At 48.4% G+C, this 24,565-nt stretch overlaps 2 protein-coding genes across 2 annotated transcripts; one reads left to right on the forward strand and one right to left on the reverse strand.

The window, feature by feature from the left end:
• Positions 1 to 377: 377 nt before the first annotated feature.
• pias2 (protein inhibitor of activated STAT, 2) lies at positions 378 to 14,611 on the reverse strand (the record flags this gene model as incomplete). Its single annotated transcript, XM_079222530.1, is given in 16 exon segments — positions 378 to 590; positions 1,503 to 1,540; positions 1,621 to 1,757; positions 8,165 to 8,351; positions 8,911 to 9,044; positions 9,639 to 9,799; positions 10,493 to 10,566; positions 11,502 to 11,607; positions 11,687 to 11,821; positions 11,914 to 12,004; positions 12,553 to 12,603; positions 12,680 to 12,767; positions 12,896 to 13,031; positions 13,033 to 13,070; positions 13,073 to 13,074; positions 14,571 to 14,611. Coding segments are annotated over 16 exon segments (1,632 nt in total).
• Positions 14,612 to 19,243: 4,632 nt separating this feature from the next.
• Positions 19,244 to 24,344, forward strand: LOC306739883 (ubiquitin-conjugating enzyme E2 L3). The gene is made up of 4 exons (XM_079221951.1): positions 19,244 to 19,312; positions 20,796 to 20,891; positions 21,119 to 21,305; positions 23,101 to 24,344. Exons 1-4 carry the CDS (start codon positions 19,286 to 19,288, stop codon positions 23,253 to 23,255), a joined length of 465 nt encoding a protein of 154 aa, XP_079078077.1. The 5' UTR covers positions 19,244 to 19,285; the 3' UTR covers positions 23,256 to 24,344.
• The last annotated feature ends 221 nt before the right edge of the window (positions 24,345 to 24,565 follow it).

The raw sequence follows: 24,565 nt of genomic DNA on the forward strand, positions 1-24,565 counted from the left end.
TGTTCAGGTCATTAAAGTGCTCATGTATACCAATTTGAGTGCTTTTAGGTAAAAAAACTAAATAACACACGACATGTACACGTAGTCCGCACTGTAAAAAGGCCACAGGAAACCGGCCCGGAGGTCCAGTGAGACTCAGTCCAGTGAGACTCAGTCTAGACTCAGTCCAGTGAGACTCAGTCTAGACTCAGTCCAGTGAGACTCAGTCTAGACTCAGTCCAGTGAGACTCAGTCCAGTGAGACTCAGTCCAGTGAGACTCAGTCTAGACTCAGTCCAGTGAGACTCAGTCTAGACTCAGTCCAGTGAGACTCAGTCTAGACTCAGTCCAGTGAGACTCAGTCCAGTGAGACTCAGTCCAGTGAGACTCAGTCTAGACTCAGTCCAGTGAGATGATGTCCGACGCGCCGCCCCCCGGCCCGACCCCCGTGAGGACCCGGGTCTCGTGGAGGGTGGCGGCGTGTCCGGCGGCGTCGTAGTGGCCGCTGGAGGAGGAGACCAGGGCCGAGCTGGTGCTGGCCGCCGCCACGCTCTGCATGCTGCTCGTCATGCTGCTCGTCAGGTTGTCCAGGAACATCTGAGGCCGGTAATGCTGAGCGGGGGAACAAGGAGACCAGAACCCGTTAGTGTGCACAAATACCTGAACAATTAGTCCAACATGTTGAATCGTCTCTGACCCACAAGCACCAGGCTTAAGAGAGAACTATATATCTATATATATATATATATATATATATATATATATATATATATATATATATATATATATATATATATGTATGTATGTATATATATATATATATATATATATATATATATATATATATGTATGTATGTATGTATATGTATGTATATATGGTTCACCCCAACAAGCAAAATGGGCGCACATAACTCAGGGTTCTTACACATCTTGTCCAATGGATTTCATGACTTTTAAATTTGGTTTAAAGTCAAGGAGATCCATTGGTCAAGACGTGTATGAACCCTGCGTTAACGTTACCAGACGCCATTATCTGACTGATCACCTGCACAAATTCCGTAACTGTAACGCTGGCCCCGCCCTCGTGGGTAGGGGAGGGGGGAAGCTGCACTCATGTGATTGGTTGAAAATGAAGTTGGAGTCTCAAAAAAGCCACTGGTAAATGTGAAGCTTTTCACAAACAAATGCAGAGCGATCCACAAAGAAATAGAAACATCAATGCACAAATACATACAAAAACATTTTTTTTTTTTACATTTATATAAATCATTGGAATGTATTTGTAAATCCTTCTGTGTGCATTTGTAAATTTAATATATTTGTGAATTGTTCTGTGTGCATTTGTCATATTGAGACTGAACTAACCCCAAACGGTAGGTCAGTGTCTCTCTGAGCGAATCCCTTATCCTTAGTCTGAATTTAACTTTTAAATGTCCATTCCCTCACTAAGAAACTGTTTAAACAGATATGGTGCGCTACGTTAAGCAGCTGACAGACATCATGCAACTATCGACACACACATACCTGAGGATCTGCTTGAATTAAGGAAAACAAATCCAGACCTAAAGGTAGAAACAGAAAACGGATCATTAAACAGTGATGGCTGCAGCGTTCACAGTTAGCCCCCGTCCCGCTGACTCACTCTGCATGTCTGTGGGGATGCTGGCCAGCGTGGACGGGTGGAAGGGAACCGCGTAGTCGGCCAACGTGGAGGTCAGATAGGACGGGTCCAGGGCCGGGACGCTGGGCACGCGGCCCGTGGGCTGGTAGGTCAGCACTCTGAGAGGAGGGACGTAAAGGACGGCGGCGGTTACTAGAACGGAGTCTCGCAGCAAAATTCAACACACAACAGACAAAAAGAAAACCCGCTAAAGGGTGGAACGCCCCCCTGATCGTCTTCACACGGATTTAAAACTCGCTCAATTCTCGCCCAATTTATTTGCATATTCACAAAGCTCAGTTGTAACTCAAACTCAGAAATACCACGTTCTGAATGCGGAGGACTGACGTAGAGGCGTCTCCGGTACCCTAACCCTAACCTGTCAATCACCTTGTAGCCCCGCCCTAAAGCATACTTTACAGGGTTCAGACACATTCTGACCAATGGATTCATGACTTTAAACCAAATGTCCATGACAAACATTTAGTGAAATCTGGGTGTAAACAGTAAAAAGTGAGTAAATGTAGTATTTAAACTAACAATGAGAATACAAAGCATACAGTAAACCTAAAATGACACAAATGAATGAGACAATAGTTTGATTAAAGTAATAAACATTTATATAGATGCCTGTATGTATGCCTGCTTATATTCTGAGTCTCTCTTTTAAAAGCATATTCATTATTTCAAACTCAGCGTAAATGAACGTCATGAACACATGAATATAACACATTTACATGACTTTTACTAAACTTTTGGGGTTCTATTTCATCCTTACTGACCGCCAGAGGCAGTGTTTTCACACTGGATATCTTCCGTCTTGCGCTTGCGCAGTTCGAGTACGTATACCAAAAAATGTCACGTGTGACCTCGGATGAGTCCCCAGCCGAGTATAACTTCCGGCCTCATCCTGAGATCAGGTCCTTTTTCATCTTCTCGCTACGCAGGCTAACGAACATGTTAGCATCAGCTAAAGCTGAACTTGTGAAAACAGAGCTCGTCGCTGGTAGCCTTGTGACCTCCAGTCGGAGTCGCGGGTCTCTCGCCCTCCAAAGGCTGCGACAAGCTGTACCCTCGTAGGAGGGAACGGTGCGCTCGGCATCCGGATCGTCGAGCCGGGCAGCGTACCCATCCCCGGTCATCACCTCGACACCGTGAAGTATCGGGTGAGATAGACTGACATTATTTGCCGACAGCAGCAGATCCTACGATTGGCAGGGCGCTCCTCAGAGCGTCTAATTAGCGGAGTGCTAACGGGCGCGCCGCTCGGCGTGGCTAGGTTGCTACACCGTCGCGGCCGGCTTAAGCGAGCAGAGCGTCCCGTGCAGACTGACTTGGTGGCGCTGCGGGGTGAGTCTTTGACGATACTGAGCACGTGCATCAATGTCGGCAGATATTGCGGCTGTTAGAGTGGAGAAGTGTCCCCAAGCTAGGAAGAAGCAGGCTAACCGAGACCACGCTAATTCTGACAGCAACTAGACTAGTAGCTGTCAGAAGACAGACTGTGTCCACAGTAGCACAGTGCTCTGAAGAAAGCGCTAAAGCTTACTGGCTGATCACCAATAATTACAGCTGCTGGACTAGTGAAGAGAGCGCTGCGCTCCCCTCTCCTAGACAGACTGTGCCTGACCTATTGCCACTCGACCGGTTCCCCACTAGCTCAGTGCTCTCGCTGAAGCTTACTGGAGGAAACCGAGGAACACAGCTGCTGGACTAGTGAAGAGAGCGCTGCGCTCCCCTCTCCTAGACAGACTGTGCCTGACCTGTTGCCACAGGACGGTGCTTCCTTCTCTTCTTTTCCTTCCACTAGCTCGGTGCTCTAGAAGAGGCGCTGGAGCTACTGGTAGAACATTGAGTCATGGTCATGTTTAACCTTGCCGGCTGTGGGACCTGTTTGGCTCCCCTCCAGCCTGAAGACGGCCATGAACTTTGCCTCTCCTGTCTGGGCCTCGAGCACCTAAGGGAGGGTCTCTCGGAGGACCCATGCATGAACTGCGGCATTATGCCTTATGCAGTGAGGGTCGCTAAATTGGCTGAGGTGGAACCGCCTGATGGGTGGGGGTGACCTTCCCCCGTCAGGACAGCCGGATCCAGCCCAACAGACTCGGGTCAAACGGCGGTTCTTGGGGGCCGCAGGGCCCCCCCCCAGGAGAGCTAAATCCGGAAGGTTGACTTCTAGGGTGGAGCTGCTGACTGCCGAGCTAGCTCAGATGAAGTCTCTTCTCCTGACCCTCCACCCTAGTGCGGGGGGGACTGAGGCATCAGATCCACCCCTGGCCGAGCCGGTCCTAGAGGAACTGGTCCCGGAGGAACGGGTCCTAGAGGAGGTCATTGTCTCGTTGACAGCGTCCGGCAATTTCTTCACTGAATACAGTGACGGGCAGGCCTCCCATTCTTCCGGGCCTGGTTCCCATTCCTCAGCCCATACTCCTTCGGAGGGGCCAGTCGACGACTCCATGGGGTCCGTCATTCGCATGGCACTGGCACACCTGCAACTGGACTTAAAGCAGCCGGAACCTGCACCGGCTAGTGCTTTCTTCAGGCGCGTTCCCGCCCCTGCCACCTTTTCTGTTCCTCCCTCAGAGGAATATCTGAGGGAGTTGCACGCATGTTGAAGGAACCCCAAGGCTCACTCCCGTCTCTCGGCAGATGCCTGAATCCTGGCGTCCATGCAGGAGGCGGCAAGATGTGGCCTAGAACACATGCCACCCGTCGAGCCTACTATTGCGTCTCTCATAGTTTCCCCTGAGGAGACTCTGAGGCCGGACGCCAGGTGTCCTCGACTCCAATGTCGGATCACGGACGACCTGCTTTGCCAAGCTTATAACATGGCAGCACGCATGGGCCGTATTGGCAATTCCCTCTCATCTTATGCTTGCCCTCTCAGTTTCTCTGCAGCAGGCTACCTTCGACACTACTGCCACCAGCCTCAGTGACGCTTCACTGCAGGCGTTTGCACTCATGTCAAGGGAACTCAGCGCATGATGTCGACCCTGGTTCAGACCCGCCGCCAGGTTTGGCTGGCGCAGTCACCCCGTCAGAGGCATGTAGGCGGACCCTCCGTACTGTCCCAGTCGAACCCAGAGAGCTTTTCAGCTCAGCTGCTCTGCAGGCGCTTCAGCGAACTGTGCAGGCCGTTCAGACCAGGCAACAGTTCTCCGGCCTTCGCCGAGACATGCCCGAGACATCACTAGACATGCCCTACGGCGGCCCCCCGGGGCCATTTTCGGCCCCCAGCTTACCCCAGTAGCCACCAGCGGCCTCAGAGGCCGGTCCGCGCCCAACGCGGCTCTACCCGCGTGCCCCCAGGCAATTCCCCAGAGCCTTTAGGGGCAGGAGGGGCAGGGACTGAGGTCCCGGGTCCGGCAGTCGGTTATTTCTCCCAGCAGCATGTCAGCTACTGTGCAGCTCACGCTCCAGACCCCTGGGTGGTTTCCACCCTAACCCAGGGGTACAAGCTTCAATTCCGACGCCGGCCCCCAGCTTTCAGCCGGGTCAAGATGACCACCATCACAGACCCGGCATAGTCCCTAGCCCTGAGCCAGTAGTTAGCCGTGCTCCTGACCAAGGGCGCAATCAAGGTGGTGGGACCCCGGTCACAGGCCAGGGGGTTCTACTCAACCTACTTCCTCGTAAAGAAGAAGAACGGCGGACTGCGCCCAGTCCTAGATCTGAGGGGACTAAACAAGTTCCTGAGGGTCTTACCATTTCACATGCTGAGCACAGCAGACGTTCTTCGTGCCATCTCCAAGGGAGACTGGTGCACGTCGATCGACTTAAAGGACGCCTATTTTCACGTCCCCATTGTACCTCATCACAGACAGTTCCTTCGTTTTGCCTTCCAAGGCCGTTCTTTTCAGTTCAGGGTGCTTCCATTCGGACTCTCCCTCTCCCCACGAGTGTTCACGAGATGTGTCGCGGCTGCCCTTCTCCCCCTGCAAGCGCAGGGCATGAGGATATTGCCGTATCTGGACGATTGGCTGATCTGTGCGGCATCCCGGACTCAGGCTGCACAGGACACCGCTCGCCTTCTCTCTCTCATGTGGCCCTGTGGGGCTTCAGGGTAAACATAGAGAAGAGCTCTCTGATCCCTTCTCAGAGCATAACCTTCATCGGTCTAGCTCTGTACGCGGCCACTATGAGAGTCTGTCCGTCACCCCAGCATGTGGACAGCATCCTCCGCAGGGGGCAGGCGGTTGCCCTACATCCTCTTCCTTCGCCTGTTAGGCAAATTGACAGCTGCCTCAGCTGTCAATAAACCATCAAGGGGGCACCAGGTCTGCAGGATTGCTACGGGTTTCCCGTGCCCTTCTGACCTGGGCAGCCCCTCGCCTGACCAGCCTTTGGGCAATGTATTTCCCAGGAGAGCGGAACCAGATTGCAGATTCCCTCTCCCGTCACAAGCCTCCACCGGGGGAGTGGCGGCTTCACCCAGAGGTCGTCCACAGCACCTGGGGCCTCTTCGGCAGAGCAGAGGTGGATCTGTTTGCCTCAGAGAGTTCGACCCACTGGCCCCGCTGGTTCTCCCTGGTAGAGAGGATCAGTCCTCTGGGTCAAGATGCCCTGGCTCATACGTGGCCGGAGGGCTTTCTTTATGCTTTCCCCCCAATTGCCCTGATCTTGCCAACGCTCCTCAGGGTTCTTCAGCAGGGCCACAGGCTGGTGCTGGTGTTCCCCTTATGGCCCGCAAGGACTTGGTTCCCTCTGGTCCACAGACTCTGTCGCGGGACGCCATGGCGCCTCCCCGACAGGAAGGATCTCCTATCGCAGCTAGGAGGTCGGATTTGGCATCCCGACCCCAGGCGCCTTCACCTATGGGCCTGGCCGTTTCAGGGCCCGACCAGCTGCTGAGCAGCTGCACAGAACCAGTCAGGACAACGATTCTAAATGCCAGAGCGCCATCTACCCGTCTACAGTACGAGTGTAGATGGAGGCTGTTTTCCGACTGGTGCGGGGTTCACAACAAAGACCCAGTACAGTGCCCTGTGCCTACTGTACTCGAGTTTCTGCAGTCCCTCCTAGATAGGGGACGGTCTCCCTCTACCCTGAGGGTTTACGTCGCTGCTATCTCATGGCAGCATGCTAGCATCGACAACGGCACTGTGGGGAGCCACAAGCTGGTGTCCCTCTTCTTGAGGGGGGCTCAGCGACCTCCGAGCACCCCGAGGGCCCCTCCATGGGACCTGTCCGTGGTACTGGATGCCCTATGCTCACCTCCCTTTGAACCCACAACAGAGGCAGAGCTGCGATGGCTGTCAGCAAAGACCGTCTTTCTCCTTGCCATCACGTCGGCAAAGCGGGTAGGCGAGTTACACGCCCTGTCGGTGAGTGAATCCTGTTTGAGGTGGAACTCAGATGGCTCGGGTGTTACACTATGGCCTAATGCAGCATTTCTTCCGAAGGTGCTGACACGCTCGCACCTCAACCAACCGATCCAGCTCGCACAGTTTAACCCTCCATTGGGAGAGGAGAGGTCAGGGCTACTGTGCCCAGTGCGGGTCCTCAGAGTCTATGTCGAAGCCACCGCAGGTATACGGCGGTCGGAGCAGCTTTTTGTCTGCTATGGGGGACCTAGGAAGGGCTGTGCCCTGTCAAAACAGCACCTGTCCCACTGGATAGTGGAAGCCATTGCCTTTGCATACAGGGCGAACGGCCGGGTGCTGCCGCCCGGAGTAAGGGGCCATTCTACCAGGAGTGTCTCCACGTCATGGGCAACCCTAAGAGGTGTGTCCATGGAGGATATATGTGCGGCGGCCTCATGGGCATCACCGAGCACATTTACCAGATACTACAGAGTGAACGTTGCAACCCCTCACCCATTGGGTGCGGTTCTTCGTCCACATTCCTCTGCCTGAGTCAGACGAGGTAGGTTCCCGTACATTCCTCGTGACTTTGTTGGTATACGTCATCCAGTGTGAAAACACTGCCTCTGGCGGTCAGTAAGGATGAAATAGAACGAAAGTTACGAAGGTAACTACGGTTCTATGAATCCTGGATGACCGCCAGAGTTCTTGGTCACTCGGAATCTCTTGATTTCGCGAGAAGATTCCGCAGGACATGATCTCAGGATGAGGCCGGAAGTTAAACCCGGCTGAGGACTCATCCGAGGTCACACGTGACATTTTTTGGTATACGTACTCGAACTGCACAAGCGCAAGACGGAAGATATCCAGTGTGAAAACACTGCCTCTGGCGGTCATCCAGGATTCATAGAACCGTAGTTACCTTCGTAACTTTCGTTTTATTTTTTTCAAGGACTTTTCCAGGCCTGAAAATAACCATTTATAAACTGCATGACTCTTCCAGGTTTTCCATGATCGTAAGAACCCTGCTCTAGCATACGCCCCTGTACCTGCTTTATGGTCTGTTTGACTCTAAATGGACCATCTGAATGAACTTTCTTACGTTTCACGGTAATAGAAAACCCAGATGGAGCATTGTGCGTGTCCTAGACCGCTGTGATGAAGTCACAACTTGACAAGGTGTCGTTGTTTTTAGGAACTCGTCTCGGTCGTGCCCGGCTCACCCCTTCGTGTGCATCTCCTCATTCTTGCAAATGTAAACGCAGCGTTTCTTCAGCGGAGGGTCCGAGTCCTCTTCGTCGGAGGAGGACGAGGAGCTCTCCAGGGTCAGGTCGATCACGTCGGCCTTCTTGGCGGCGCTAGGCTCCATGGAATGGGACGTCGCCGACGACTGGCGTGAAGGAGCCGAGGCTGCAAGACAAGAAGAGCAGGTCACCCGTCATGTGTTGTTGTTTTGTGGACAAGAAGAAGACACGTCAGGCTTTAATAAACACACACAATACTTGTGTGTAGTTTTGAAGCAGAGACAGCATACATCACAGTATATCATTTTTTCCAAAAATGTCAATTTAAATATAGATTCTGAAGGAGAAGAGCACTGCATGGTCTAAAGTCAATGTAAATGGTCTGTTATATATCTTTGATTTGTATTGAAATACTCGCTTTGATAGTAGTTTCAATGGTGGATGATAGAAGCTGCTTAGATTTAGTGTCACCACGTCAAACAGGTCATAACTCCTTCTCCAATATCGATTTTATAACACTGTGAAAACATCTTCTTCAAATAGCCATTAGTGACTAAAAACAGCGTAGAGCTGGAAGCTGTCAGCTGTTCTCTGCTGCGGTCTTGGTCCAGGGCAGACAGCACACACAGTCCTCTCTACTCCGTCTACACCTTCTACTCCGTTTACACCTCCACTGCTGGTTGGTGGGACCAGTTGTCGCCCAGGCAACTGCACGATGTACTTACTCTCCATTTTCGGAAGCGACTGAGAGGAGACTTTGACGGCCTCTTTCTTCGGTCTCATGGGACACCAGGTTCCGTCCTCCTGGAACTTGATTTCATCCACATCGGAGCAGTCGTTCAGGATCTCCAGGAACAATCTGCACAGAGCGAGACACGTGGAGGCAATGAGATCACGTGGAGGCAATGAGATCACGTGGAGGCAATGAGATCACGTGGCGCCTCGGCTTCTGATCCAGGAACCGGTGATCAGGTCCCAGAGCCTCTGGACCGCGAGCGATTAAAGACTTTAAGTTCTCTGTGGACATGAAGATGCACAAGGAATCTCCAAGTTGATTACGCTGAAATGATGTTTCAAACCCTGTATCTGTTTAATCAGTAAGTTTGGCCCCGATCCAAAACCTTTAATAGTGGGTACGTCTGATACTGAGTTCTATACTTAAAATATAGAAAACGAAACATCATGAGAAACTGTGCGTTTTACTAAATGTTAGGATGAAGAATGAGACTATGCTACCTATGCTACTAGTGATGAGTACAATAATACAACAATATGTATTTAATATGTTCCGTATCAAAATGGTTTATTCACGGTGCGAAACAGTTTGGGAAAAATATATTGACGTGCGAATGAATGTGTGTGAAGCCTAAACTGAGCATTCCTTCACATTCTGGAGGAGCAGCTGCACAGAGCGCCGGCAGGTCTTTGGTTAGCGTGATGTCGCTGCACTGACCCGTCGATGATGAGACTCTCGTACGCGGCCTTCTTGTCGCACACCGGGCAGATCCAGGTGGGCTTCTTCTCATTCATCTGCAGGTAGAGGGCGGCGTCAAAACACTGCAGGTGGGAGCAGGTCACCGCCCGGCACGGCACCGTCAGCCGCATCTTCCCGAGCTGAGGGTCGAAAGCACCGCGAGGTTCAGTCAGAGCCAGACGCACAGAAACATGAAACGTTAACAAACTCGACATAATCCACGTCCTCACCCAGTCGTGTCTCACATGCAGCCTCGCTAAGACCCCTCTATTTAAAAACACGTCCGTATCGGCGTAATCCAAAGTTTCATCTTTTATAGTTTTTACTGTTGTTGCCCATTAACTTAAATTCTTCAAATGCATTTCTCCTTTTGTTGGATTCTTTGTTCACCGTGGAAGTATTTTTTCACCAAAAGGGTGAATTTGTGAATTGTGTTTGTAATGGACACTATTATCAGTGTCTTCATTTACGTAAACACAACTTTACATAATTCAATTCAGTTTATTTTATATAGCCCAACATCACAAATACAAGTTTGCCTCGGAGGGCTTTACAATCTGTACACATGACATCCCTGTCCCGGGACCTCACATCGGATCAGGAACAACTCCCCAAATAAAGATAGTAAAAACCCTTTCACAGGGAAAACAGGAAGAACCTTCAGGAGAGCAACAGAGGAGGATCCCTCACCCCGGATGGACAGAAGCAATAGATGTCATGTGACCAGAATGAACAACGTAACGGAGTTACAGCACATTACATGAATATTATTCATATAATGAGTAGTATACGCATGGAACAAGATCCAGATAACCACATAAGGATTAATTTACCGGACACATGAGTGAGACCCGAAGGCTCGTCGTCGCCACCTCGCTGTCTGGATCTGCCGTCAGCTTCTCTTTGACTAGAACACAGCAGGAAGAGGAAAGATTGATTAAAAACAATACGGCAAAACTAAATCATGATAGAAACTCACAGCTCTGTGAACCTGACGGCACCAAGAGGCCCACGCCTTTTGTATTTCCCGGCCAAAAGACCGGTCGTAGCGATGATCAACACATTTCAATTCCAAGAAATTCTTCAGAAATAAAAGTCCCCCGTTTATTTTGCCGCTTGCTCTTCCTACCCGCAGTATGAGCAGACTGGTTTCATGAGGGAGTAGTCGCTAAAAGAGCTCAACTAATTCGGGAATAAACACATTTTCCTCTATAAATCCTTCCTACATTTTTTGTTCCCAATTATTTTGTTATTTAGAAGGTTTATTTTGGAGCAGCAAATTTTGGGTGTTCATCTGCACCCACGGGTTCTGTCTCCATTCAAACCCGGTCTGGGTCTTGGGTCCGGCTGGTATCAGGTCAGCTTTTCTTTGCAGGGACCGGTCTGAATTTCGGTTTTCATAGTAAACAGATACTCGTGTACCGTTTCACGACTAGACCTAAAATAAGTAAGGAATACACGAGTGTGTTTAGATGCGTTTCATCCTGATTACATTTACACCTGGTATTAAAGGAGCCGTGTAGGATTCGGTGCCATCTAGTGGCGAAGTTGCAGATTGCGTGCGACTGAACGCCCCTGTGCTCACCCCTCCCTTTCCAGGTGTGTCGCAAGACCTACGGCGTCCTTCAGGTAATACAAGAACCAAACGGCTCTCTAGAGGCACGGGTTTGTTTGTCCTGTAGACGCTAAACACAGTGACTCCGTGAAGAGGACACAGGTGTCTCGTGTAGGCAAACACACTGACGTGTGCTGTTTCTGGGGGTCAGGTGAATGTTTTGGATTTAAAAAGACCTCAAGATTCTAATGAGCACCACTGAAGCTCCCAGTGGTTACTGTAGTTACTCAGTGCTCTGGAGTGGTCCGGGTTTCTGATGCCCTTCATCCTCAGCCTCTGCAGGAGCAGCGGAGACGTCAGCTGCCTCACCAGGTACACCGACATGGAATAGGTCTGAGAAAACAACCACATGATGTTCAACTCCAGCACAGGGAAAGAAAAGAGAGAAGAAGGAGAGGGTTGCTGTTCTCACTTTGCCGATTTCAGGGGCCCACGTCACTGAGATCTGGTTGGGAACGGCGGAGGAGAGCCGGACGAGGGAGGTGATGTTCAGAGCTCTTCCCGGTCGCTTCTGCTCCACGCCGTGTTTGGGCGGTGGAGCGTAACCCTGCGGGGACAAAGCGCTCCGTTAGCGTCTCCGTGGTCGAGTCGAGGGTCGGCTTCTTATTGAGACTGTTCTGGAGTAAAACTAGCACTTACTGGCAAAGGAAAAAGTTTCCCGTTAACCTTTATACAAAGACTGTTTGGGTAGTTATCCTCTTGAGGGCAACTTGTCTCTGACAAGCAAAACCTGACGACACAAAAAAATAAAAAGATTTAAAGAACACGACTATGGAAAATAATGAGCAGACTCTTCACGAATATAAAAAGTGTAAATTCAGTTTAAATAAAAGTCACCAAAACATTTATCATAGTTATTGTAGTGCTATTTACAGAATATTTTTAGTTTTAATGAAATGATGGCAAAGGGTGGTGACACATTGGAGTCATCATCAAAACATAAGTCAAGTTATTTAATATGATTGAGTTTCATTCGAATGAGTTTATTAAAGTTACTGCAAGAGACCTTCATTTTGTGTGCACTCTGGCGGCCCCTGTGGCCGGAGGCGGTAGTGTTTCTGAGCGCCAGAGTCCAGCTTTAAAAATAACTATGAATAAATAACCAATCATCACTCTGATGGTCTCATTTACTCATGTAGGTGTGAAGGGGAATCCGGTTTGAATTGAGACCGTTTCATAACCCGTTAAAAGGTCCTTTAGTCACTCAAATTGTATTTTGTTTTCTTTTAGATTATAAATTCTAATATGTACAGGACAGAAAACCCTGAAGATCCTCACCTCATTTGAATCTGAACCATATAGTCCCTTCTCCCACCGGGTAGAAAGTCCCTGTAAACAAACCAGGTTGAGCATGCTAAACGTGTTTATAACGTACATCACGGACGTGGCCGTGTCTTCCTCCTACCTGGATATGCACACTTCACGGACTTGCTGCGGCGTCAAGGCAAAGATGAAGTATTTTTCTTGGTGGTACCTCTGTGCAGGACTCGCTCCTGGAAACACAAATGCTGACTGAGTGGAAGCACACACACATTATTGACCCATCATGCAAACGTAGAGTTACATAACTCAGATCAGAGTTATTCAGTGTTAAAACACACACACACACACACACACTGACCTAAGCTTGAAGGCTTGATGAGGACGTCCAGCACGTCGTAGAAAGGCAGCGGCTTCATCTGCACGTCGGGGTGGACGGGGGGGACGAGCGGTGCCGGCTCCTGGAGATTCATGCTGGTGTCGGTGTCGCGCCACACAAGACCCAGTCAACGGGCTGAAGTCTGCGCTACAGGACTACTCCTGCACCAGAGACACGAGTGCACCAGCGTTACCAAAGCTCACGCCAGAGAGGACCGCCTACACAGCTCCTATAATCCTGGAGACGACAACTTTGCCGTGTCCATTAAAGCCCAGCAACACCTGAACACATTCTCAAGCTTGATACCATTGTGTGTAACACAGCCAGAAAGCACAGCACACATCGGCTGATCTGATCTGATGAGGTGTTATATGCAATCACGATTCTGTCTCCCAGCGATGATGAAAACAAGATAACGAGATGACATGATTGGAAAATTACTGTTTTTGTCAATGGAGTCCTGTGTATTAGGCGAGAGAGAGAGAGCTATAACTGCAGTTTCTGGGTAAACACAAAGGCGTTTACTCGTTAACAACAATGCCCATGTAGAGTCTGCTATGTTGTCAGACTCTTGTAATATCAGCGGTAAGAGCCAACGCGTGTGAGGTGGTGGTTCACTTTGACACTGTGACCTGTAGGCGTTCGCTAGCTTCCATCTTTATCTTGTTCACTTGCTTCGCTACGACACCCTGGGTGCATAGCGTTCACTGCTCTGTGGGCTTTTCTTTTCCCCAAAATGACATCATATTTGGGCCCCACCGTCGCTCTATGAAGACCCTTGTTTTTATTTGTTCAAACAGCATTATTCTTCATCGACAGATTCCTCCAACTGAACCACGTCCCTGCGGTTCTATGAACACCGTATCATATGCATTAATGATTAATGAAGAGGATTCGGATGGCGTTGAAACAAACATGGCTCAAACCACAAGGCGTTCCCGTTAAACAGGCCAGTGACACCTCCAGCTTCAGAACGGAACCCACAGGTTTACAGAGACCAATGCTCCGTTGATGGAAGAGTTTATGAGACCAAACTAAGCCATGGATCCCAGCTGCTGGACACACGTGACTCTGGTAAACACGCGTGACCGCTCCTCCTGCCGCAAGTTGCGTTAAATCCGTTTAGATCATGTGACACAAACGTTGCAAAAACATCACGTTACAAGCTAATCATAATAGAGCATCTACGGGAGCAGTCGGCGTTGTATTGGCACACGGTGTGTTGACGTGGAGGAGACAATATACATATAAACAGTAAGCTAGGGAGGCTCTGAAGCGTGAACCAATCAGCTGGTGGTGTTGCAGGCAGGTGAGCATCTTCGGCTAACGGGTGTCGTCGCGTCATTAGCTGCGGGGCGTCATGTCACGCAGACGGCGTTAGCATCTGTACACAGCCGCGTGCACAGTCAACGTTTAGCAACCACTGCTACGCGTTGTGTTTATGAATACAGTTCAGTAATGGTGTCAGCTCGAGCTAACAAGGGACCTGTTAGCTGCCGTTAGCATCGCGGCTAACCCCTAACTCTGTGCGCGCGCCTTCCTGTTCGCGGCCCCGCGCGACCTCGCGCGGCCCGGCCGGGTCATCCCGGGTTAGCGTGACGTGTTGCGAATGAAGACAGGAGTAAGACACGGTCGGTGTTTTTCTTTTTTTGCCTACCCGAAACTCTTCACTCGCCGCCATCTTGCTGTCCCGGTCATCCCGCCCAGCGTGACTACTTCCGGGTGATGCTGCAGCAGGGAAGTGGAGGGGTCCCCTGCTACAGCGTCCGGCTCGGGCCAAAATAAACGACGACAGAAAAGTGACCCGACTGCGATGGCGAGGCACATTGTGCGGGAAAATGTTCACAAATCGTGTTTTTTTTCTTCTATATAAACCAAGAACCGGTGTCAAGTTCCGCTCGTTACACGCAAACGTCCTTTCAAAATAAAATTCCATCTCACGGTTGGATTAAGACAGTGGTTCTCAAACTGTGGGGCGCGACCCTCTAGTGGGGCGCGGAGGTATTACATGTTGCCTATTATGCTGCGTTCACACCAAACGAGACACGATTTATTCGCGCGACCAGATTACATGCAAAGTCAATGCACAGACGCGACAGGTTGCGACAATTCCGCCTGGCGGCGTGACTGACACGTTGAAATATCCCAACTCCGGCGACAAAATCGTATGAGTCATAGTTGCGTCAGCCAATCAGCGTTAAGAAGCTCCGGCCGTCATCACCGCCGTCTTGCTGCTGCTGAATCAAACTGCTGCTGGTCCTGAAGTATCGCTGCTAGCGGCTTCATTCAGACACTTTTGTGGGACTACGGATAATATTATCAGACATGAAAATCCCTCACCTTTCTGCGAAATTCGCCGTTTTGAAACCAAAATAGGTGACCTGCGTGAATCGTTTAGATTCGATGAGAAAACATTTTTGGGGGGGTATTTATATTCAGTGAACTGTGAACAGGCGCGTGTGCCAGAAGGGAGCGCGAGTGCATGGAAATGTTAACGCGAAGGGCCTTGCATCACCAGTGCAGAACACCATCAGAAGCTGAAAGCACGCCTGGCCTCGGCGATTTACCTGACTGAATTTAGTGAGTGATGGTTTCAATAATTTTGATATTTTCTGGTATATCTAAGTTAAGTTACCTAGGAGCTCTGTTGACATAGACTTAGCTAACGTTAGCTACAGCGTGATGAATTGAGTCATTGAACACAGCAGGAGAGAACGCAACGTTAGCCAGCTAGCTAAAGCGCCGGTGGAAAATTATTAGCTATCGCTACCGTTTTTGAGGAGGTAGATTTTGAGGTGAGGGGACTGACGAGGCAGAAGGTAAAGTGGTCCACCGTTCTATCAATAAGCAGACCTGCCAACCTGTACGCAATTTGCGCAGCGGATACGCATTTTGACTTCAAAGTACGCTGGTAAAAATGAGTCTAAAATTAATTTTAGACTAGTTGACCAGCACACATTATATGCAATGCAATATAATGCATGACGAGTATTTAATGACTTGTCCCTTATTAGTCGTCGTCAATTCCCATCCCCCCCTCGTCGGTACGCAAACAATATCAAGGTTGGCAGGTCTGAATAAGGCTAAACTAGAAGTTAACACTAATGCAAACATTATTTTTGCAGAATGAGTGTGTTAGGGGAGAAGGATGCAGCCATTGTTAAACAGCTGGATGCTGGATTGAAATGCAGCTGGAACTGGTCGTGGCTGAAACTGGAAGGCAAGGTCTCAATAAAAGGGCAAGAGGTGTCCTTTCATCTAGGAGGTGTATTCTCCAAAATCAACTGGCAGGGATTCACCAGATGCATTCTCTGCATTAAAGATATAAATGATGCTAACGAAGGCAGCCTTGCTCTGCAGGCTCACTTCAGGCAAAGAAGAACAAATGATCTGGTTCTGAGAGTATTACGAACTGTAATGTAAATTGTTATCTTTGCCAATAAAATGTATTACAATCTGAATTACATAACATTGTATTGGCTGTCAATCATGATGGAAAAGTAGACAAGTTAAGTTACAGCATGTCCACCATCTCTTGTGGGGGTTATGCATTAAGCCAGTTTTCAATAAAGACGGACGTGGTTTTGCTTAAGCATGGCGGTTACTTGACAAATAAATGAGCGTTGTCTCGGGTACACATCCAGAATGAAGGTGTGATCACATTCATTTTGTATTATTTTTTATTTCATCCTGGTTTAAGTCTCGAATAACAGTGTGCTCTTATTTAACAATAATTTGGTACGTAATAAGTTATTCTGGGTGGTTCGACCGTTTCTGCACTTGGTTTTTGTTGTGCAAAACTATCTACCAATAATAAATGTATTTCAACTTCTGTATGCACTCAAATACATTTTACAGTTTAAATGTAGAAACTCACTCACTCATGGTTCCTGTTTCCGTCTTGAGACGGTTTGAGTCTTTATGTGTTGGTCCCTGTTGTCATTTTGTTGTTGTGTGCTCACTGTCACATCTGATTTTGAAATGATTTCACTTCATCTTGCACTTCACGACAGACATTATAAATAAGCAGTTGTTTCATCCCTTGCTTACACAGCTTTGCCTCACACTGGTACAGATGCAAAGAAGCAGAAGCTTTGCATCTGGGCACGTGGGTGTAGAGGAGTTATGTAGCAGAAGGGCCTTTTAAAGAACTGGCTGGGGAAAAAGAAAGCACATTTTAAACTGCATGAGGTTTGGGGCAAAACAATAATAAATAACATCTTGGAGATTCATATGGCTTGAATTTGTTTAAGTATACATTCAATAATGATATGTTGTCATATTGTACACCATATATTGTGTAGGCTTTTTGGTTAAAGGTTCAGTTCGCTTGAATCATAGATCACCAGAGCTAACCCTGCAGAGGTCCTGGAAAGGCCTCGTCCTTATAAGATGACCATTTATTACGTGTTTCTGAAGTGATTTACAATAAGTGATTCAACCATGAGTACAAACTCAGAACAATCAAGAAAGTACAATTTCTTCAATACAGTTAAACTACAAAGTGCTATAAGTAAGTGACATTTAAGTGCTACTAACGTGCAGTTTTGGGCATTTCCCTTTCATAATCTTCAAAAACTCCTCATCATAAATCTCAAATTGGCAAACAAATGTCCTCTTCAAGCTGTATCTGGTCAACTTAATGCAGAAGCGCCAACAAGTTTGTATTTTGAAATACAAATAACATGAGGGTGGTCAAACGTGTGATGACTTGTATTAAAAAAAATTAAATAAAAAGGTTAAATATAAATGTGCCAAGTGACCAGTACATTTTGAATATTAGTACAATGTCACAGAGGAATCCCTTCAATGTACATTTTCATGACACAAAATAACTCGCAACATAAAAGAGGCGCGACACAATAAATAAATGTATTTATATATATTTGATATTCTTTATTTGTACAGTTCTTTTCATACACACATTCTCCACACTTCACACAATAACATACGTATAATATGTGTTTATCTGTGGATCATGAAGTGAGGGAGTGTGAGGACTCACTTCAGTTTGCTAAATGATAAAAATATGACTTGTGAAAAAGTTGTGGGCAGAAAACGTCTTCATTGTTTATTGCCTGTGTCCAAGGTGTGAGTAACGGGCGTGTGTGAGCGTCTGCATCCCAACATTAGAGAGGAGCTGTCGGCACCCAGCTGCCATCTGAATACTTTTCTCACCATGAAACAGAAAGTGTAGAATGACTCTCTTGACCTTTAGCTCTAGTTTCCTGTTGGGTGTGGCGACTAAGAGAGGCTTTGTTTTATGCTCGTGGCTTTTTTCTAATTATTTCCTTGTAGGTTTCCTGGAAAGAATTATGCAATTTGGCACCAACAAGGTGAAGTAAAGACTCAGGTACTTGAGTTGGGTTAGTTGGGTTGAGTTAATGGCTGTTGCTCTCCAGAGTTTTATTTTCCTTCAGCTTTTCATTCCTTCATAGTTGTGTCTGGGTTCATGCATATACGGCATACATTTTAGAATCTTGGAAGTCCGACTTCAGCTCCTATGAGTCTCCAACAGCGTGTGGAGCTAAAACACAGACACGCAGCTCCTTGAGGACAGAAAGGTTCCCAATAAAACCCTTTGCATTGATATCAGGCGTTCAAACTAGAGCCCTGGCTTCAAAACATGTTGTTGTTTTCAATCTTTCCACCACGTTGGAGATTGGAGAAATATGTGTTATACCTCCTGAACTCTACTGGTCATTGTTTCCATACTATGAAGGACTGTGGCAAACTGTTTGCATAAATAGTTATTAGGCTATTAGAAGATTTTGGAGGGTTATAATAACGGTTCGACGGGTCAACATTTATTAAAGGTCCAGGATTGTCGTGTCTACCCTCTGTCTGAATTTATAATAAACCACAGATGTAATCAACATTAGCAAAAGGAAGTACTCCGAAAAAAGAGTAGGAACTATATATACTCATATGGTCAAATTAACGCAATACAGCAGCAAAGGAGATGAAGACAATTATGTTTTTAATAAAGAAAATTAGCCCTATAATATGTAATCAAACAATAACAAACCAACTTGAAACACATCTCTGCAAACAATCGCAGAAGCGTCCAAACCATATGTTAGGAATCTAAACGTTGTTTATTAAGGAAGACAAAACACTTCATAAAGTGACATACTAACAGCTTCTAGAGGTTCCCAGTTGAGTATATTTATTAATGAACCATCTTTACTGCTAATACAACCTCCATCCGGGGACTTCTCGTGTAAAAAGCCCTCATCCCCGCAGTGGAGCGGGCGACATGTCTGGTGACGTCACGCAGGGTATGAATAGTATCTTCGTATGCGATTTCGAACACAGCCCAGACACATATTCGCCGCGCGGTGTATTCTGGGAACACACAGCAGTTTCAAGATGGCGGCGAGCAGGAGGCTGGCCAAGGTAAATCTCCCGATCCCGTTATTTTCGTAAAATGTATAACGTGTAAACGCGCAGCAGGCGACCATACGTCCCTCGGCTAAACTCGACCGGGAGCCCCGTCGCGTGAATACACGCGTTTTGTCCGTCCGCGGCTGTAAACCCAGCAGAAACGAGAGGTCACTACCGGCCAACGAGCTAACGTTAGTCGGCCAAATATTCCCGTTGAGCCGCGGAGCACCGGCAACTTAGGCCACAGAGTCGCGAGGCAGCCGTTTCCCCCCGGGAGACGACCGCGGAACACGGGCGTCGTCCGCTAGCCGACCGCGGGTCTCGCGCAGCTACGTGCTCGCGTGACCGAAGGGCCGAGCGCTAGCGGCGGCCGACACGAGCCCGCGAGTGAATTTCCACGGCGTAAGGCGCTTGCTAATCGGCTAACATGCTAGCTAGCCCGACGCTTAGCTGCGTTTCAAGCTAGCTAGCGTTAGCCGGCGAGCGGCGGCTCAACTCGCAGCTCGCCGGGGTTTTGGAAGTTCGTCACGGGCGGACGGGTGAGGGCGAGCGAGCGCGAAGCCACGGTTTGACGTTTTATTTCCCCCGCTGCCGGGGTGAAAACAGCGGCACATCGGGGCAGCGACGTGCCGCTTTCCGGACAACAAGTCGGCGAGACTTTGTACGAGGGCTACACACACGCACGCGCCCACACGCACAACAAAATAAAAGATTTGGCTAACGTTGGCTGGCGCGACGGAAGAAGAAAGTCGGCTTGGAACCGAGTGTGACGCCGGAGGAAAGCTCCCGTTTCACCGAGCAAACATGGGGCTTTTGTCGAGGCCGTAACATTAGCGAGCTGCTAGCGGCTAATGGTCGATCACAAAAGACTCAGCGGGCTCTGTCACACGGCAGATGCCTGGATCACGTCTCCCCTCCGGCCGCCTCACCGGCTCCGTGTCCATGAGCCCCCGAGGATGACTGCACATTATCCCGAGTCACATGCCCCTCGGCACGCTAAAGCCCGTGTAATATAAATGTAATCACACCATACGGGCAGAAACGGCCCAGGGTTTTAGAAATCCCATTTGGTGAGCCGGTTTGTCCTGTTTATATAATTATATATATAATCTCATACACAGTATAAAAGTAGCTCATCTAATCTGCGAATCCATTTAAATTCTTAATAGAAAACTAGAACAAATTAACCTTTTTAAAAATGAATAATACTTATTTAGACGCCATGTTTTGGGGGGAAATCTTTTTTTACTCATTTTCTCCCAAACATAGAACACCCATCTTCTTATGGTTGAACCGGGCCAGAGTGAGGGCAGACGCCAGTGTAGCAAAACAAAGATGGACGCTCTAGTCGACCTCCTACTTGCGAGTTGGCAGTGTCGCTCATTTGAGGTGTTTACCGGAACCGGGTCCACTTCAGAACCGGTTCTCTGCATTCGGGCCCCAATGAACGTGAACGTTATCCGCTCCTGTAACCACATTGTTTGCTTTCTCTCAGGAACTTGAAGAGATCCGCAGGTCTGGAATGAAAAACTTCAGAAACATTCAAGTCGAGGAATCAAACCTGTTGTCATGGCAAGGGCTCATCGTTCCTGTAAGTAGCCGCTCCTCTCCTGTCTCCTCTCGCCCTCTCTCCTGTCTCCTCTGGCCTTCTCTCGCCTCTCTCTTCTCTCGCCCTCTCTCCTGTCTCCTCGCTACTCTCGCCCTCTCTCTTCTCCCCTGTCTCCTCGCCTATCTCTTCTCTCGCCCTGTCTCCTCTCCTCCTGTCTCCTCTCTCCTCCGTTGGCTTCACTTGACCTGTTATTTCCTCTCTGCTTGCAGGACAACGCTCCTTATGACAAAGGGGCGTTCAGAATCGAAATCATTTTCCCCACCGAGTACCCCTTCAAGCCGCCCAAGATCACGTTCAAGACGAAGATCTATCATCCCAACATCGACGAGAAGGGCCAGGTGTGCTTGCCTGTGATCAGCGCCGAGAACTGGAAGCCCGCTACCAAAACGGACCAAGGTGTGTGTCGGGTCGAGTCTTCCCTTTACACCGTTTGCTGAACGTGCTTTTACACGTTTCAGGGTCAAAACAACAGTTTCAGCACCTTTCAACTGACCAGAATCAAAAGCACAACGACGTTCCCTTTTGTGTCTATGAGTTAGCTTGCATACAGTTTGCCTACATTCATTTAAAATCTGGTTATTATCAATTATTGTAGGCTGTTCCAAATGACGGGAATTCGGAGCCATTTAAGGTAACTCGGCTCTCTTTAGGTGGCGTCATGGACGCGTGTCCTTGTTCTCAGCTGATGGTTGAGAGCGCTGTGCCTCAGATGTCCGTCAGCAGCCGGAGGTCAACATGAAGTCCGTGTAGTCTGGAAGCTCGAGCTTTGCCTCTGAGCAGCACGGGGATGCTAAAGCTCAATGCGCCGCTTGTTGCAACGTTCTCAGAGGACGTACTGAAGAATCAAAAAGACCGTTTAAAAAAGAAGGCATCCACACTGCTGAGGAGGGATTGTAATCATCCGTCCTCGTATCCTGTAAAGTTTAATTTGCCCGGCAAAATATTTACTCAAGACTTCCTTTCTCTAAAGCGTTCAACTATCCGAGACGTAAGCGGTGCCTTTGTCAGTGAACTATTTGAAGTCGGGTCTGACGAGCGCCGATGGATTACCCAAACGCTCAAGTACCGCTCAGGCTTTCTGTGCAGGCTGCGGCCGCGCCGACCGGTTAAGTCGTACCGCCCCGAAATGTATCCAGCAAATCACTGCAAGTCCTCCATCTAGAGGCGCTCCCTGTGAAAACGTGAGGCTTCACTTTCATCGGGGAAAACTAAATATTTAAAAACCCAGTGCGATCCAGCGGGTGTGTGGCGCTCCAGGAAGCGGCCGTGTTTCTGACCATTCTCTGAAGAGACGGACAACTTCGTCAGCTTCACTGTGGCGCTGCAGAGAGGGGGAGCGGGTCGTGTTGCTGCCGCCGGCCGCCACAGCCTTCTGTATCTGAGTGGTGTCATGATCCATAATGCACATTACAACAGTGACGGTAAAATAAACTCAATAAATGACAAATACAAAAATCTACGTATTTCATATTCATACCAACAAAGCAAACATCTGCAGGTTTAATGGGTTTGTGGGAACAATAACCTTCGTCATCGTTCCCGGTGAGTTAAGCATTTAGCTTGTAATTTGTCACCATGGTAACATTGGGCTAATGTTCTGCAACACACTCCTTCCTAGCTAGTTGTTTGCTAGTTAACGGCGTAGCAAGCTAGCCGCCTACAATATGTACCGCTTTGAGGTTCATGAGGCTGTGTGTGAACCAATCAGGACCGAGAGCTTTCCCCTCTGGGTTACTTTAGTAAGGTGTTCTGGTACGACTTTACAGTGAAATGGCTCATGATTCCCTTTCTGATATCTTTCATATTGAAAACCTCCTTCTCGCCAATAACTACATTTGATAAGATTACATTTGAACACGTCACGATAACATGATTTAATTAGATTTTACCGAAGAGATTTACTCCCCGACATGTTCTTGTTGGTGGGTCGCTACTTTGCAAAGAGACGGTGGCTAAAATGGAGCGTTTCAGATGGAAATGGTGTTTTTATGAACATTAATACTTAAACGTGTTCCGGCAGAAGCTGAGCGTCTCCTTTAACAACGTTAACCGCTTCAGTGTCGCTGCTGCTGGCACAGGGAACACGTCGTTCACGTCTAACTTGGTGTGTGTGTGTGTGTGTGTGTGTGTGTGTGTGTGTGTGTGTGTGTGTGTGTGTGTGTGTGTGTGTGTGTGTGTGTGTGTCTTGCAGTAATTCAGTCCCTCATCGCGCTGGTGAACGACCCCCAGCCGGAGCATCCCCTCAGGGCAGACCTAGCAGAAGAATACTCAAAGGACCGTAAAAAATTCTTGAAGAACGCTGAAGAGTTTACAAAGAAATACGGCGAAAAGCGGCCAATGGACTGATGACCTGACGAGCGTGTAGCCCTCTCTCTGTTTCTTTCCTCTCCCCCTCTCTCCTCTTTCACCCGCCCGACCAATACGCCCCCCTCCCCCCACACCTGATCCTCCTGTCCCACCTCACACCTCCTGCAGTCCCAGATGCCTCCCAGCTGAAGCCCATCCAGGACTCTGATCTGTGGATCAGACGGCTGCCTCCCCTTCCTCTTGACTACTGCTCCTCTTCCTCCTCGGCCATAAATCTCCAGACCATTTCTAACTTTCTACTCTTTTCTTAACGCGAAAACAATGGAAACAGAAATGCTAAGGGGACGAAGAGTTAGATGGAAATACTAAGTAACGAGTCGTTTTCTTTTTCTCTCCTATATAAACAACTTTTGTGTTGAATAGATCTCACGTAGACTTTACTTTTCTCAAAGCAAGAAAACCGGTTGATAACAAATTATTTTTTTCTGCCCCACCATCAAATCTTTTAAGCTAAAAAAAAAAAAAAGATCAGCTGCAGGTAGCACCACTCTCCTCCCTTAGACGTGCACTGAGCTCCCCTCCCCCAGGCCCTACATTAATTGAATAGTTCTTGCTGAAAACGCGATGGAAGATTCGTGTTGAGAGGGAGAAAAGAACCCAAATGGTTTCCAAACACTCCAGACATGTTATCACGACCAGGCCCTTTTTTCTTCTTTTGTAATAATTTAGCTTTCTCCACTTTGATTGGCACTTTGACGCTAATATAATCGGTAACGTGGGAAGAATTTCCACTTAATTTGACTCCCGGCACTAGTCTCCGCCGCCGTGAGACACGGAGACGTATTCCTGCGCCGCCCGGCTGGAGGGAGGAGAAGGCTGCACTCGGCTGGAATGAAGCTCAGCTCCCGGAGGTGGTCCTAAAATAAAATAAGAAAACAAGCACCTTGAAGGCAGCTGGGAGAGGGCTGGCTGTCCAGGGGGGGAAGTGTCAGGACACGGAAAAAGGGACTGCAGTGGCCAAAAAAAAGAGAAAAAAAACACCAAAAAAACCCCACCATGTAACAGCTGTTTGATCTGGTCCCAATATTGTTTCATAATAAAGATGGCTAACCATTTGGCCTCACTGTCTGCTGGGTCGTCTAGTGGATGTTGCTCATGTTCCATTTACACTTCTTCTTTTGTTGGGGGCTGAATTCCTGAACGCATTTATGGATTCGATGAATAGCTTGTTAGATATTGAACCGTGATCGGGCAGTTTGACATGCGTTCTGAATAATAACAATAATAATAATAATAATGAGTCAACTGGAGCTTCAAGTCTTCTACAGCGGGAGAATCACTACTTTGTC

This window comes from Taurulus bubalis (genome assembly GCF_910589615.1).
Source record: "Taurulus bubalis genome assembly, chromosome: 8".
NCBI lineage: Eukaryota > Metazoa > Chordata > Actinopteri > Perciformes > Cottidae > Taurulus > Taurulus bubalis.

Excerpts from the sequence above, each read along its gene's own strand:
- LOC306739883 (XM_079221951.1), top strand. The coding sequence starts at position 19,286 with ATGGCGGCGAGCAGGAGGCTGGCCAAG. Across the intron at positions 20,892-21,118 it reads GGCAAGGGCTCATCGTTCCT|GACAACGCTCCTTATGACAA; the intron begins GTAAGTAGCCGC and ends CTCTGCTTGCAG. Across the intron at positions 21,306-23,100 it reads CGCTACCAAAACGGACCAAG|TAATTCAGTCCCTCATCGCG; the intron begins GTGTGTGTCGGG and ends TGTGTCTTGCAG.